The sequence below is a fragment of the Beauveria bassiana genome (genome assembly GCF_000280675.1).
Source record: "Beauveria bassiana ARSEF 2860 unplaced genomic scaffold BBA_S00032, whole genome shotgun sequence".
In the NCBI taxonomy this organism is placed as follows: Eukaryota; Fungi; Ascomycota; class Sordariomycetes; order Hypocreales; family Cordycipitaceae; genus Beauveria; species Beauveria bassiana.
In genome coordinates, this window is record NW_007930867.1 from 259,510 (window position 1) to 274,085 (window position 14,576).

The 14,576-nt window shown below is 53.8% G+C and overlaps 5 protein-coding genes across 5 annotated transcripts; 1 reads left to right on the forward strand and 4 right to left on the reverse strand.

The window, feature by feature from the left end:
* Positions 1-1,562: 1,562 nt before the first annotated feature.
* On the forward strand, positions 1,563-2,657 carry BBA_08255 (uncharacterized protein; the record flags this gene model as incomplete). Its single annotated transcript, XM_008603352.1, has 1 exon — positions 1,563-2,657. One exon carries the CDS (start codon positions 1,563-1,565, stop codon positions 2,655-2,657), a length of 1,095 nt encoding a protein of 364 aa, XP_008601574.1.
* Positions 2,658-2,869: 212 nt separating this feature from the next.
* On the reverse strand, positions 2,870-4,582 carry BBA_08256 (C6 finger domain protein; the record flags this gene model as incomplete). The annotated part of the gene is made up of 5 exons (XM_008603353.1): positions 2,870-3,566; positions 3,629-3,768; positions 3,815-4,158; positions 4,233-4,399; positions 4,494-4,582. The coding sequence occupies 5 exons, from the start codon at positions 4,580-4,582 to the stop codon at positions 2,870-2,872; spliced, it is 1,437 nt and encodes a 478-aa protein (XP_008601575.1).
* Positions 4,583-5,499: 917 nt separating this feature from the next.
* BBA_08257 (choline transport protein) lies at positions 5,500-7,430 on the reverse strand (the record flags this gene model as incomplete). The annotated part of the gene is made up of 5 exons (XM_008603354.1): positions 5,500-5,982; positions 6,042-6,371; positions 6,453-6,472; positions 6,534-7,179; positions 7,284-7,430. 5 exons carry the CDS (start codon positions 7,428-7,430, stop codon positions 5,500-5,502), a joined length of 1,626 nt encoding a protein of 541 aa, XP_008601576.1.
* Positions 7,431-9,141: 1,711 nt separating this feature from the next.
* On the reverse strand, positions 9,142-10,588 carry BBA_08258 (PTH11-like integral membrane protein; the record flags this gene model as incomplete). The annotated part of the gene is made up of 5 exons (XM_008603355.1): positions 9,142-9,676; positions 9,734-9,876; positions 9,930-10,151; positions 10,239-10,343; positions 10,418-10,588. The coding sequence occupies 5 exons, from the start codon at positions 10,586-10,588 to the stop codon at positions 9,142-9,144; spliced, it is 1,176 nt and encodes a 391-aa protein (XP_008601577.1).
* Positions 10,589-12,632: 2,044 nt separating this feature from the next.
* On the reverse strand, positions 12,633-14,341 carry BBA_08259 (glycosyltransferase family 31; the record flags this gene model as incomplete). The annotated part of the gene is made up of 3 exons (XM_008603356.1): positions 12,633-13,070; positions 13,134-13,593; positions 13,659-14,341. 3 exons carry the CDS (start codon positions 14,339-14,341, stop codon positions 12,633-12,635), a joined length of 1,581 nt encoding a protein of 526 aa, XP_008601578.1.
* Positions 14,342-14,576: the final 235 nt, after the last annotated feature.

Genomic DNA, 14,576 nt, shown 5'->3' on the forward strand with positions numbered 1-14,576 from the left:
CGCCGTATTAACCCTTAGTTAATACGCGCAGGAAATAAGCCGGCCAAACTTTCTATAGATCACAGCAAAATTCTATGTAGTGGTTCGAGTGGTTGGGGTTGGCGCCGAGTTGAGGCTGGTGAGCAAGTAGTGGTGGCAGTGGCAGCCGGAGCTACCATGTCCTGAGTGGCAGACATTCAGAGCAGACCTCGTATAGGTCAGACCTCGCTCATGTCTGGAGTGATACGCCGACCTGTGTGTGAAAGTCTTGTTGAAAGAAGAAATACGCCGAGTGGTGTCCGTTGAGCTGAAATACGACTGAATATAGCTCCATGACCTGAGAGGCTATATTTTGAAGGTATCGCCGCCGATGCAACTTGGACAGCCACGGTTAATTAGTTTTCAGTTATCCCGATTTAGTAGTCTCAGCCTTGAATAGAACCGTTGAAAGAATCTTAGGATATCGACGTGTTTGCAGCCCCCTGACCAATGCTGACGAGCTGGTTGAAGTCTCGTCGTTGGACTGGCCGGTGACTTCGATCTTGGCAGCGTGGTAAGTATTTTAAAGATCTGAATCGATTTTTTGTACGATTCTAGTTCTCACCATAAAGCGACGGCTCTTCCTGTTTCATTAGCTGCAAGTGTAGTAATAACAACCGTCCCGTGGGCCGCTCCAAGGAGCTCCGAGCCCTACAGCGCTACCCTATACGTTGTGGCGGCTACTTTATCAGCATCTGGACTTCCACACTTCCAAGAAAGCAGAGCTTCACATTATGGCAATGGTGTTGGTTTTTGCAGAAACCCAACAAAAACCTCCTCAAGTAATTGCGATGGGTTGTGCCTCGTAGAAGGCTTGGATCTTTGAAGTGTTCGAAACGCACTGATAAGTGCGAGCAAGAGCACCCGTCCCGCTTCTTTCAACGTTTTCTTATTATCTATACCTATGCTACATTTGGCTTACCCTAGAAGCCTTGTCAATACAATATGTACAAGATGGTGTAGTGGTCAATGGAGAGCCAAGCCTCTCCTACCTTGATGCGAATGCACAAAAGTCTCGAGCTGCGTTATCAATCACTACGGGCCACTTCACATTCGATTTGATCGTTCGAATGACACGCATGTAGATCTTAATTTTATGGCAAGTTGTCTTTAATTCTTCGTACATCTTCACGGCAACTAGGCTTTCACGATTGCGTAACGTGTCAGGTTGCAGTTTACCATTAACATTGACCTCTAGCCAAGTGGCCTGGTGATCTCCTTGAACCGCCAACGAGAGCTGGACCTTCGACTTGTCGGCTCTAGACCCAGCCTGCTTTCTATAATGGGACACATTTACGCTGATCAGTTATCGATACGACGAGACCACCACACAAAGTGAACCATGACTGCAGCCTTGCCGATAAAGACCCCTGTTCCGTACATGTGAACGGCTGACGTAGCCGTGCGGTCGCTGCTCTGCGCATCTCGTAATTAAAATTGAAAAAGCAAAAAAAAAAAAAAAAAAAAAAAAAAACACCAACGCTGCTTTGCATCGTGAAAAGCACCCATGAGTGCTCAGATTTACCCGTACTAGCTGGTGCACCATGCCTCGAAGAGCCTCCCTCGTCTTCTCCGCGTTATTCGCGGCCACCTTTTTTTCCCTTGCCGCCCATGTCCGATGGCGGTCCCTGCCCGCCCAGGAGCTCCCCAATTGGCGCTCCGCTCATCTCGCTAGCGACTTGGCAGGCACCACCACCACCACCATCACCAGCAACATCAGCGTTCATCTCGTGCTCGCAACCCTCAAAGCCGATGACATCTCGTGGACATCCCGCCTCACCATTCCCAACCTTCGCGTCATACGTTACGTTAGCGATGATCCCTCCGCGCCGCACCGCCCTCCCGTCCCGCGCAAAGGCCGCGAGGCCCTCATCTACCATACTTACTTCCACGACTACTATGACGACCTCCCGGACCTCTCCATCATGATCCACGCCGAGGAGAAACCCTGGCACGTCGAAGGCGTGCTGCAGCAGTCAATGCCTTTTGCGCTTGATCGCCTGGACCTCGACCGCGCCCGCGCCCGCGGCTATGCCAACCTGCGCGTCAGCTGGCAGAATGCGTGCCCGGCCTGGCTCGACACCACCAAGACGCCCGAGACGGCTGACAAGCGGGAGGAGCCGTACATGCGCGAGGCTTTTTACGCCAACTTTGGCCCGGCAGTGCAAGTCCCACGCATCCTCGCCGGGCCGTGCTGTTCCCATTTTGCCGTGTCGCGCGAGGCCGTACGGCGCAACCCGCGCAGTCAGTACGCGCGCTGCCGCGACTGGCTTGTCGACACCGAGTTGTCGGATTACATTGCCGGCCGCACGTGGGAGCACATGTTCCCCTGGCTGTTTCGCGGCGCGGCCACGGACTGTCCCGGCGAGACGGAGACGTACTGCGCCATGTACGGCATCTGCTTTGACGAGAGCGACGGGGGCCCCGCGAGATATAACCGGCTCTGGCAGGAGAAGCGGGATCTGATGGAGGCGACCGAGGTCTTGAGGGAGATCCTGGACCCCCAGGAGGGTGTCAAGGCGAGGGAGCGCATCGCCGAGATTGATGCGCTGCTGAGAGAGGAAATTATAGTCGCATTAGAGAGGGGCCAGGATGCCACGCAAAGGTCATTGGCCTATGAAAACCTCTTCGATACGTGAGTGTGATGCTGCCGCAATGATATGATAGTGACGAGACGCAGCAGAGGCCCGCCCAGCAATATACCCAAGCCAAGCTGGGCAGGTTTCTGCGTGCCACGCAGAATGAAGAAGAGACGCACGAGTAGCACAAATCTTTGAATACTTGCGTATATATATACTTTTTGAATTTCCCCAAGATCTGACATTGCTGTGCGCTCTTCAAGTCAACGGCTCTACGCCGCGATCTGCGAAAGCTTATCGAAACAATCCTCCCAGCCACGTTTCCCCGACGCCCAAAATGCCGGCAGCAGCTTCTGCAGTAAGATCGGCCCTGATGCCACGGTCGATAGCGTCTCCATTTCCCGCAGCCAACCCATCACCGCCGCCTGCTCCTCGGGCGCGCCGTCATGCAGCGCCGCGCCCAGCACCGCCAGCGGCCAGCACATGCCCGCCAAGCCCATGCGGACCTTGCTTGCCTTTTCGATGGAGTCTATGAGCACTCGGCGGTAGTGTCGCCGCGCATTTCGACCGCGTGCGGCTTCCACGCGGCGAAACGGCTGCGCGAGGGCGTGTGGCAGCGAGAGCAGCGCATAGAGAATGGTGGTGGCCTGAAAGACGCGTGCAAACGTGTAGATTTTAGGGTCCGACGGCAATGTGTACTCTTCTGTCCAGCGGTCTGGCGCAAAGCCGTACACCGCGGCGCATGTCTCCTCCGCGGCGGACACAAGTTCGGGCGACGAGGGGCCGAGGCTGGCGGCGAGGACGCGCAGGCGCGTGACACGGACAATGCTGAGGAAGAGGCAGCTCGGGCAGGGAAAGACGCGAAAGTACATGTCAGAGTAAATGCGCAGGATCTCAGCCTCCTTGAACCTGTCAAATTCGTTGATTTGCTCTTCCACTGGGCCAGCCGTGTTGCATACAAGTCCGTGGCTGTAGTGCGGTCAGCATCAGTTAGTAGAACGGGGGAGGAAAGGAAAGCAGCGTTCTCGTACATGAAGACAAACTGCAAGGCTAATATGGGAGAAGGATTATCGGCGGATTTGATGACGGCATCTACACCCCCATATGCTTCTACGAGTGCCAGAAACCCTTTACAGTGCGCCTGCCAAAACGTCGAGTCTACCATGTCCAGCTGCACTTGTCAACTTTGATCCTCTTGTAGATTTGAGGCAACTTACTTCGATGCTTAGCAGATCAACAATCCTGTAGAGGTTATACCGCGGCGGGAAATCGGCAGCGATGCACTGGTTTAGATATTGAATCGCCTTGGCCATGTAATCGAAAAACATGCGCCACAAGTGATTAATGGCTGGCCATGACCCCGGCTCGCATCGTATCTTATTGGCCCGGCAAATATCCGTAATATGCGAGTGAATAACGAGCATCACAAACGATGGGATCGACTCTTGCCGCGAAATGTGCATGTCGGGCCGGTACTTTTTCAAGTGGTCCTCCGGCGAGGTCATCTTGAAAGAGCTTGCCGCCTGCGGCTTGAGAGTAACTGTAAGATCTGCGACGTACGCTCATCCATTGTCAGCTGCCAATCGCTTTCCAAAGCCCAGAATCGGGGTTAACGTTAACGGGGGCAACACGAACAATAGCGCAGGGCTTCGGAAAAGGCCCACTCGGGAGGCTGGAGGACGGTGAGCGACAGCCTCGCCTGCGGCCGGTGCCGCGGCTGTAGCGGGTAGTCGCACCGGATCCCTCTGATGCGGCATCTTTTGCAAGTTGGCTGCGCCTCGTCGCATTTGATGCGGCGCGTGCTGTAATTTGGCGTCAGACATGTCTACGAAGCCAACCCAAGAAACCGACGAGGAAGGGGCTGCAGGACCGCCGCGGGGAGAGGGGCCAACGAACCGACATGTGTAACAGCCCGTCCGGACTCGGGGCGTCCATCGCTTCTGGCGCTGCGAGGGGTCGTCGATGGGAGGATCCTGGGCGGGCATGCTTCACTTGGCGAGACGAGTTGCCTCTAGTTACGGCGCGGGAGCTGCAGTTGGTTCGGCAGAAGCACGTGCGACAATGGGCGGGGTTCAGGAGATGAGGCGTGTCCCAGCTTTCATAAGCAAGGTCAAATACCCAAAGACTCGCATCGGCAATCCATTTGCATCAACACTATGTATCTTGTTGAGGAAAAGAAACAAGGTCACGCGGGGCATCACCACTCGCACGTCGCACAGCTGCGTGACTAATAATTGTGCCGGTTTCGTATATTAGACCGCGTTAGCTGTCTTAGCGGTGCAAGCAGAGAGCCACCAAGACGCCACCATCAACGCGGCTCCAGCTAATTAACTAACTAAGGTAGTTGCCGTTGACAGATTGCGCTACTCGAAATTCTAGTTTGATGGGGCTCACGATGTAGTGGCGCCGGGGAAACTCAATCTCTGCAATCTACATTCAATCGGGATGAAATTTGCACAAGAGACGAAAGTAATGATGACCTCGGCAGCCCTGAGCTGGCATGACAGAAGTGGGCACCCAGGCCTGCGTTCAAGGGGTCCGGGTGCGACAGGCTTTCTAGAGAATTGGAGCGACTGCTACGACGGGACCAGAGCACTGTGTAGTAAGAAAGTAATGGTAAAGAATGCTTATGCACACGTCTATTCTATATTTACAGTAAAAATGAATCTTACGAGTTGCGTCGTGAGACTGCTTCTCGTTTGAAACATGCGTCATTCAACGCACATTGAAAGCGGCAATGTTGCTGAAGTGTATCCTGCCACTTGTTCAACTGATACGCCAAAAAAAGCGAACGGTCGCACCAAGTCGCGCATTACTATCCCATTCCTGCTTGACACCAACATACCAGAGTTGCTGAGAGCACGTTGCACAACAGCCAGCTCGGCTGAGAATAATTCCGGATCTAGATCTCGCGAATAGGTCCCTTGTAATCCTTCTTTGCCCAAACAAGGTAGTACACGATGCTAAAGATGACGACGAATCCCGTCATCAAAACACTAAAGTTCATGTCCTTGGCCTCGTACACCAGGGCTGGTGGCCAAAAGGTAAAGAACCACATGATGACCAGGTAGGCGCAGGCGAGACTGTTGTTGACAATGCCGAGAACGCCCGGTACGCGCCATGGCCCCCATACGAGTCCCTCTGTATTGTCACCATCCGCGAGAGCAGGAAGGGAGCTCCCGTCGGGCATTGAGAAGCCGTTGGTGCATCGGCGCCATAACAGCAGAGAGGCGGCAATCAGGTAGGACGAGTACAAGCCGGTAATGGACAACGAGACGAGTGCATTGTACACGACCGTGGAGCCAATGTTGATGAGGGCCAAGAGGCAGGAGATTAGACTTGTGACGCCGATGGCCCAGATGGGCACCTGAGTAGTAGGGTCGACCTGGTCTTTTTGTCAGTCTTCTTTTGCCTCAATACAGCGTTCATAATCCTCTGTCGTACCTTGGACAATGTGCGCCAAAATGGCAGAGCGCGATCACGGGCAAAAGCCCAGAACATTCGGGACGTTGTGGCAATGACACCGACGACGGCAGAGATGGTCATGAAGATGATCAGCGAGGCCATGACGGCGGTGCCGCCCCTGGAGTTCGTTGCTTGGAAAAAAATTTCGATGAAGGGGTATCCGCTGGTCGACTGGAGGGCTTCATCAATGTTGGTGGCGGCAAAGAGCATGGAAATAACCATTGCTAAGCCCATGAGACCGTTAATGAAGATACTACCCATGATGGACCGGGGCACAGCAACGGAAGGGTTTTGAACTTCTTCACACATCTAGAAAAGGTGTTAGTGGATTGTTGGCGTTGACCAAGACTCGCCCGAAAGCAGCAGGCATCATTGGATGGCAAGTCTTACGTGAAAAGAACAGTCGACACCTGCACCATAAAGATTAGCAACCATGTACACACCGCAGAAAGCGCACAACAAAGAACATACCGGCAAAGGAAAAGATAAGTCCCAAGAGGCCGACAAAGAAGGAAAGACCCTGCGTGGGCCACCCACCCTCGTTGCGAAACGTGGCAAAGACGGCCGACGCATCGCCCTGCGCACCAAACGTCAGGAGCGTAATAAGCACGCCAAAGAAGCCGACAATGTGCAGCACGAGAATCATGCCCTCAATCTTGGGCAGCAGCGAGCTGACGACGGTGTTGATGAAGACGGCGACGAGCACCACGGCCCAGACAATCAGCGTGCCCTGCCACGTCTGCCCGTCGTACTGGGGCCGGGTGAAGCTGACGAGGCCCTGCATCATGCTACCGGCCAGGTACGCGCCCGACGCCGCCGTGCCCTGCCACCCAGCCACCGTCAGCCAGCCCGTGATGTAGCTGAGAAACTTGGCGCAGCTCCGCGGCGCCATCATCGACACCCAGTGGTACTGGCCGCCCGACGTCGGCGCCATCGAGACCAGCTCGCACAGCGTCGAGAAGACGGTGATGTTGCCGGCCCAGACAAACAGGAAGCCGTAGACGAGACCGCCGGGACCGCCGTTGGCAAGGCCCGGCGCGAAGCTCATGAGCACGCCCTCCCAGGTGACGAGGACGGCGCAGCTAAAGCCGAGAATGGTCAAGAAGCTAAAGTTGCGCTACCCATTCATTCATTGCATGTTAGCAATCAATAATCTTTTTTTCTTTCTTCTCTTTTCTTTTCTTCTTGTTTGAATTGATGTGCCCATTTGCAGAAACTTACCTTGAGGGCGGGCTTTTTGCCCAGGCGAATCAGCTGCGCGCGATCCTCATACTCGCGCTGCGAGATGTCATCGAGATGCGTCCGGGACCCCTTGGTATCGGGGCCCATCTCCCTGAGCTCGTGGTTTTCCATATGTACTCGACTCATTGTGGGCAAACAAGCAGTCTATGTTTCTCTGCGAACCGCTTTTAAAAAGAAACACAAGACAGAAAATAAGGGCGATTGATTGAGGGGGGAAAGACCCCGAGACGGCAAAGACTGTTATATGATGCAGAAAAAAAAATAGAAAATTCGCCAGATATTTGAGACAGTCAATGCCGATGAACTGCAGGCGGGGGTAGTGCGGCGTCTCAATGCAACGTCGAGAGGGGAGGGGGCCCCTGGTGGATGTACCGAGAGAATGTCCTTGTGGCCACGAGGCGCGGCGGTCCTAGACTCCTAGGATATAATACAAACGCACCAACAAGAGCGGGATAAGTAATGACCCAATACCAAAACTAGCATGGCAGATGGGGCAGATTATTTATTAGGGGTGGGAAAAAAAAAGGCCAAGTCGTTTGCCAACCACCTGTAACCTTGAAAGAGGGTCCTCGTTGCGCATTATCTTTTGCTGGCTGAACAATGGGAGTGGTCAAGGTTGTCTGATAACCCTCTTTCCTGCGACGACTGGTCCGTTTTCAGGCGGCTCGATTCGACCAGGGTGCCACGCGACCCGAGTCATTCACCAGCAAATAGACAAATAACCCGACCAGCTCACGAGGTAATCAGAAAGCCCGCCGAGCAGGGGACCGAGAGAGAATTCGGTCAACATGCTCAACAAAGCCTTCTTGGCCAACCCAACTTGGCCAGTGCAGTTTGCTCCATTCGCTTGCAAAAGCTGCCGAGTTGACCACGGGTCCCATGTTATCATGTGGGTATTGGTCTATAGTCCCAAGACACTAAAGGTTGGACTATTGCGTGGGCTAGACTTTCTTCAGCAGCTGCTTCCTCTTCATTTCTCGGAATCCCAGCTTTCCATCTCCATAACTAGAACAACTTCCAAGGGGCCCCCAATTCTGGCCTGCTCGCCCGTCCTGTAGCAGAGCATCTTGGCCTAGGCGGCGTCCCCCCCCCTCGCCACTTTTCGGCCTAGACAGGTGTGGGCGGTGCCATGTGTTGTAAGAGATGCGAAATCATGCGACAGATATAGGTTCCAGGGGACAAGAAGGCGGTGCTATAGAGCGGGATGTAATACTGAACCATTTATCGCAAATTCGCAATGAAATTTCGCGCTCTCATTGGTGAAGAGAGAGGCTATAGAAGGGAGAGGATATTCGTAACCGCGACAGCTCATTCTCGTGTCCCCAACATTCTCAAATCAAATTACCTCTCCCCCGCCCCCTATTTGCAGTGGCAAGAAAAGGTAGCCAATTATGAGCTATAGCAGAGGTTCATCGTCTCATCTCTCTCTCTCTCTCTATGCCATGCATGGGACGTTGTGTTGCGCTGGCCGTCGGTAGTTAGACCGTGCATGCGTCGGGAAAGAAGTACAGAAGCGAGCGCCATGTTTCACCCACAGGACTTTTGTGCTAGACATTAGCCGGCAGTGAGTACGGCGGATCGTGGCGTACGGCGCCACCATTCCTGATTCAGATGACTGCCAAACCTGGAACTGACTCGCCGAGATAGCCCTCGGGTGATTCCCGCTCTTTGCTTGTTCCAGAACGCCCGTCGAAAGGTTTCCGCATCATGCTGACTGAGCGGTAAATGAATCATATTAATCATTTCTGAAATGGTGCTCGTTTTGAGCTCTACACATACAAAACAGGCTAGTTGCGTTCTAATTAAGTACTCTTTCTTTCTTTTTTACAATTCCTGTTCATGCTTGCGACTGGGGCCGAGCCTCCACATCGACACGCCACGACTGCTGCACCAGCACCGTTTGGCTGGATTGGCTCTGCCCGTCCCACGAGGGCTGTGCGTCGTCATGCATGATGGTTGTCGTCACGTTTGGCCCTTTGGAGCTGTTGGCCATGTTGGACAGCTCAAAGGGCTTCGTCGACGGCCGTGAGCTGCTCGCTTTGTGTGCGCTGCTGCTAGGGCCGTCTACCGTGCGCGAGCCGCTGGCGGCCGTCGTCTTCTTGCGGTCGGCGCTCTTGTTGCCGCTCTTGTTGCCGCTGTGGCCGGAGCCGGACTTCATGTACATGAGGGCGTCGCCGGCACGCATTTGCCCTGACTCGAGGTTGTCCAGGAATGGCTTGAGGTAGGGGATGCAGGCCGTAGCGATGCTAAGGCACTGCACCACCTGCCGGATGATGACGGGCGGCCAAAAGGCAAAGGTATCGCCGGTGGACTTGAAGTCGGTCACGGCCCTTTTGAGGTAGATGATGTGGCAAATGGCAGCTGGGATAATGCTGGTAGCTTGTTAATTTTGCACTTGAGCAAGATACGAGACGGCAGTTTGAGCTTACAGGACACGGCTGCCAAAGATGAAGATGACTAGGCTCTTCATCGACTTTTGCGCTTGAATGTTCCAAACCAGCTCCATCATGGCGACGATTGTGGCAAGATCAGTAAGAATGTTGAGGATCTCGAAAAATAGCCAGAACGCAGGCTGTCATAATGTCAGACTCGGTAGACAATGAGTGGTTTCCTTTGTATCCATACCAAATCGACGCACTTTCCCGTGTAAAAGTTCCACGGCGAAGAGATTTGGCATTGAAAAATGACAACGACGACCGAGGCCACTGCCCAGACGCCAATAGCGCCCATGACGAAGAAGATGCCGCGCCTGCGACCGAGCGGCGCCACATTCATGACCGTCATGCATGCTGAGATCTTTGTGACACCAAGAGTCACAATATACAGGATGCCGGATGCGTACAAGCACTGTAGTTGGCAGCCAGTCAGCACACAAACGGATAGCGAAACACAATCTGTGCCTTTTTCCCCCCTTCTGTGTACAGGTGGTCATACCTTAAGAATGGTCGATGTCTGCGTATCGGTGAGTGCGTAATTATGTTGACCGAAGCCGTTGGCGCCTAGCACAATGACGACTATCGACTGCACAACGGCCAGCGCCTATACCCCCCCGTATTAGCACCAAACCATGCCTGAAATAAATTCCCGCCTCGAATGTCGGTCGCAAAGCTTACTGTCGCAGCAATCACCGTGTGGTCGTCGTGCTTCAGGCTGCCCGCCGTGAGCAGCCGCGTGGCAATGCGGGTGACGACGGCGAGGATGCTAAAGACCATAAGAAAGGCCGTCACGGCCCGCACTAGCGGCGACTTGTTGAACGGCGTCTCGATTTCGCGTGGTTGCAACATGATGATGACGATAATGATGGTGATGCGGGAGAGAAAAAGCTAGTTGCTGATCCGATACAATCCCGAAAAAAAAGAATAATCTGCGACAGTTTCGCAAAAAAAGGGACACGAAAGAGTAGGCCGGCTCGGAAACAGACGGCGCGCAACCCGATTATATTGATCTCCTCCAGATGAGCGGGCAAGAGAAGAAGAAGAAAGACTCAGATCTGGTCACGCAAGGTGGGTGGAGAAGATAAAGTTTTAGTGTTGGTGGCATATAACAGAGTATGCATAGTTTATTCAGTTGCGGCCACCTTGGCCCCCGCCTCCTCGGACAAGGATGAACCGGCCTCACTCGGTTCATCCGGTTTGGCCAACTATTATGAGTTAGTTCTTGAGCGTTATAATAACACCACTTGACCACCAAAGACCATCCACAAAAGGACAATGCAGAAAAGATCGGCTGGGCGTCGAGGACTCCACCACCCTCGTTTCTGGCTCCGTCGCAGGGTCGTATCGAAGCAATCTTGGAAAAGCCACTGGCCGCCACACTGGTGGAACATGGGGCCGCGCTTTTAGCGTGTGCCACACTGCCCCCACGCGACGTCGAGTCTAGTTGCTTCGTGTGGTGCAATTAAAAGTTAGGGGGAAAAGGACCACCTGGAGCTGGCCTTGGAAGGGGAGGGGGGGCCATCTTGCGACAAGGAAATTGTTTGGCGGTTGTTTTAATTGCTGCACTGGCGGAGACGCCTATACGACATTTCCAGAAATGGACGAATCAGTGCATTTACGATCGGCAGACTTGCCATGCAAAGAAACAATGTCGAATCGGCAGATTCAGCAACTGTCTCTTCATGCTCTCCCAATCTGGAGAGACAAGCCAGTCTTAAACCAGGGGGACAGACACTGGCCAACTTGCTGATAAATGATTATTTATTAGGCAATTGTCTTGGCAATCTACTATCACCCTTGCCATGCTGTTCTCACAAACGAAAAAAGAAGAAAAGTCTGCTCGTCTGTGCTCCATTCTCCATTCATATGCTCCCCTGCTTTGCGGACCATCCAAACTCCAACAAGCCCATCGTGGGCCTTATCGTGGGCCCTGCTCAGCTTTCGCCTGCAATAATCCTCGTCGACCCAGAACCAATGGACGCGAGAGGAGGGTCTCGTCGGTCGTCTCCAGGCACCGCTCCTCGCCCAATCGTTGCCAGCCATGGCTGAGACAAGACGCCACCGGCAGCGGCGCCGTTGCCGGTGATGACTCTAAGAGAGAGAGCCCTTGTCAACTGTAAAGACTGTGATAGGGTCATGCTGTGGACAGATGCGCCACCAGCTGATTTTAAGGCGTTAATTAGTTGGAGTCAGCCCTGGTCGTGGAGTCATCACCCGCGCACCCACGCGTCGCATAGGATTCGCAGCCCTGAACATATATCCGCCGACAAAACGAAGCTGGTGATTTTTTTTTTTTTTTTCAATATTTGGTTATCCCCCCGGTCTCTCCCTCCGCTCGTAGAGGGTGTTCGTAGAGGACCGTCATTGTCCGGACCTTTCCGTATGACTTCTTCGAGAGCGGACGACATCGGCGTCCTATAGAGGCAACAAGGCCGCGGCCGAATTGCTCATCTCGCCCATCAAGCGCTCACAGGACATAGACGAGTCCCAAGCACAAGTTGACAAGGTGTATGCGAGAACAAGGGATTCCAGCGTCCGGCCTAGTAACAGTCTCCTTGATGTCAGTGAATAATGAAAAGTAGCACATTCATTTGGACTCAAAGGAGTGCGCAACAGGTATACCGACAAGCCCGTCATTGTAGATTGTAACGAAGGCATAATATCGTCGTGCGCAGCCTGTACTCAGCTTGTAAACAACAAAGCTACCTGGCTAAGTCGTCAAGCTCTTGAAAAAGATAGCTCAAGATTCTTGCATCTCTGGCGTGCGATTATGCTTGACATTGTCAATTCAATAGCCTTTGGTTCCCATATTCTAAATGATAATACAGCGTATATACATCTCATCTGGTCTGGTATCCTCGTGAGTCTCATCGTTGACATTGGCTCGCAACCGCTAAAACATGCGGCCAAAGCTGTGCGACAACCAGAGCGTGTCATTACAATCGTGATTTGTTCTCCACTCCTTCACCTTGTCCACGATCCAGCCAGACATGTACGTGACCGGAACGCGCTCCACCTCCTCGGGTGCACCTTCTTCTTGTTCAGTTTTCTCCGGATCGGTTTCCTTTTTGCGCTCAATCTCCTCTGGTTGGGCATCTTGTCCGTAGAGCATTACGCTCTCGCTCACGAAGCACTCCTTGAGGGCGTTTCCACGCCACGACCACATGAAACATTCGCCGACCGACCGACAGTGCTCCTCACATTCTTCTCCAGTGGCGATGCTGACGTTTTCCACCTTGTGCCCGAATCTGTCGTCGTTGCGCCAGTTTATGCGCCGCATTTCGCTGCCCGGCTTCTGAAACTCCCATAGATCTCGATGTCGCATGGCGTACTGTACATCTGTAAGCAAAATCCCAGCCTTGGGATGCGCGTGTACGCGAGGAATCAGACTTACATCGTTGGATCGGGAAGTAAACTCCCACTGAAACAGAGCTCGCATGTCGTCGAAACTGGTCTTGTGCAGGGTGAAAAGCGGCGAGCACCAGCGCATGGCGTCGAATGGCAGATGCTGTATCGGGTGCTGAGCAAACATGGGATACAGGGCCTGCATCTGGATCTCGCTCTGCCAGAGGGCAAATCCGAGGGCGCTGTCACCGCAGCACTCCGCATCATGCATGAGGTAGCGATATTTTTCCGCAAACGGGGGATCGAGGTAAGCGCCTGTCGGACCGATTTTGCGTTGCAGCAAATGTTTTACCGCCGCGCGGCTCAGCACATAGCCCGGGCCGCCGTTGGCAAAAAGTGTAATCCTTCCGAATTCGTCTCCTCTGCCTGGGGAAGCAGAGCCTAGGTAGAGAGGCGTATCCGGATCGATGATGTCGAGGAAGCGTAATAGAGGATCCCAAAACACATAACTGAGAGGGCAGCGCTATGTTAGTGGCAACGGCGTATATATCTCTAGCTATGCAGGCACACTCACGTATCTGTCTCATAAAACACATAAAAATCCCGGTTTGGCTTCATCTGCCACGCCTGTTGCACTTGAGGAAGAAACTTGAACTTATCGAGCTTCCAGCCGTCAATTGCCTTGAGCGCATCCGGGTTGGTGGTGGCTTCTCCGCTGTCGCGTAAGCGTTTCTGCTCAAAGTACGGCTTGAATGATTCAAACTCGTGATAGGATTTCGGCAGTGTCGCAAGAATGTCAATGATCTCGTGACCCCGGTACGTATCGTCGAGGTCGGAAAAGACGAGCAGGTCGCCAGGCTGGAAGCAGGCGCTGCAGCTCTCCATCTGCGACAACATGCGCCCCGGCTCGTCGCTGAAGCCCGTCTTGAGCACAGGCTGGATGCGGGCGAGCAGGTGGCGGGGAAAGCTGGCGCACAGCTCCTCGAGCGTCTTGTTGTGGCCCGGCGGGAATGCAATGGGGTGAAAGGCGCTGGACGTGACCATGGTGCGCGGCTCATTGTCGTCTTCAATGGTGTTGACATGGTAGGGCTTGACCTCGGGCGGCGCTTTACGAAGCGGACTGCCATGGTAGCGAAGCTGAAGCAGGGCGACGAAGAAGAGGGCGACGGCGGCGACGAAAACGGTGCGGCGAAACTGCTTGTGCAACGGCCAGCACGGCATGCCGACCAAGAACCTGCCGAGCGGAAGCATGGCCATGTCTGCGCGCGTAGACCGGCAAATCGACCGTCGATGCGAGATCGGCCAGGTTGCGCGTCGAGATAGTGCTCTTGATTTGTAGCCCTTGACTTGCAGGTCAGCCCCCTTGTCGGGTAAAAAAAAAAAAGATGAGCCGAAACAAATTAATTCAACGGTTGCGACATGTGGGGTCACGGTAAGGCTAGTGGCGGGATCTATAGCGGACGTGGCAGGGAGGAATGGGGCAAGGAGGGGA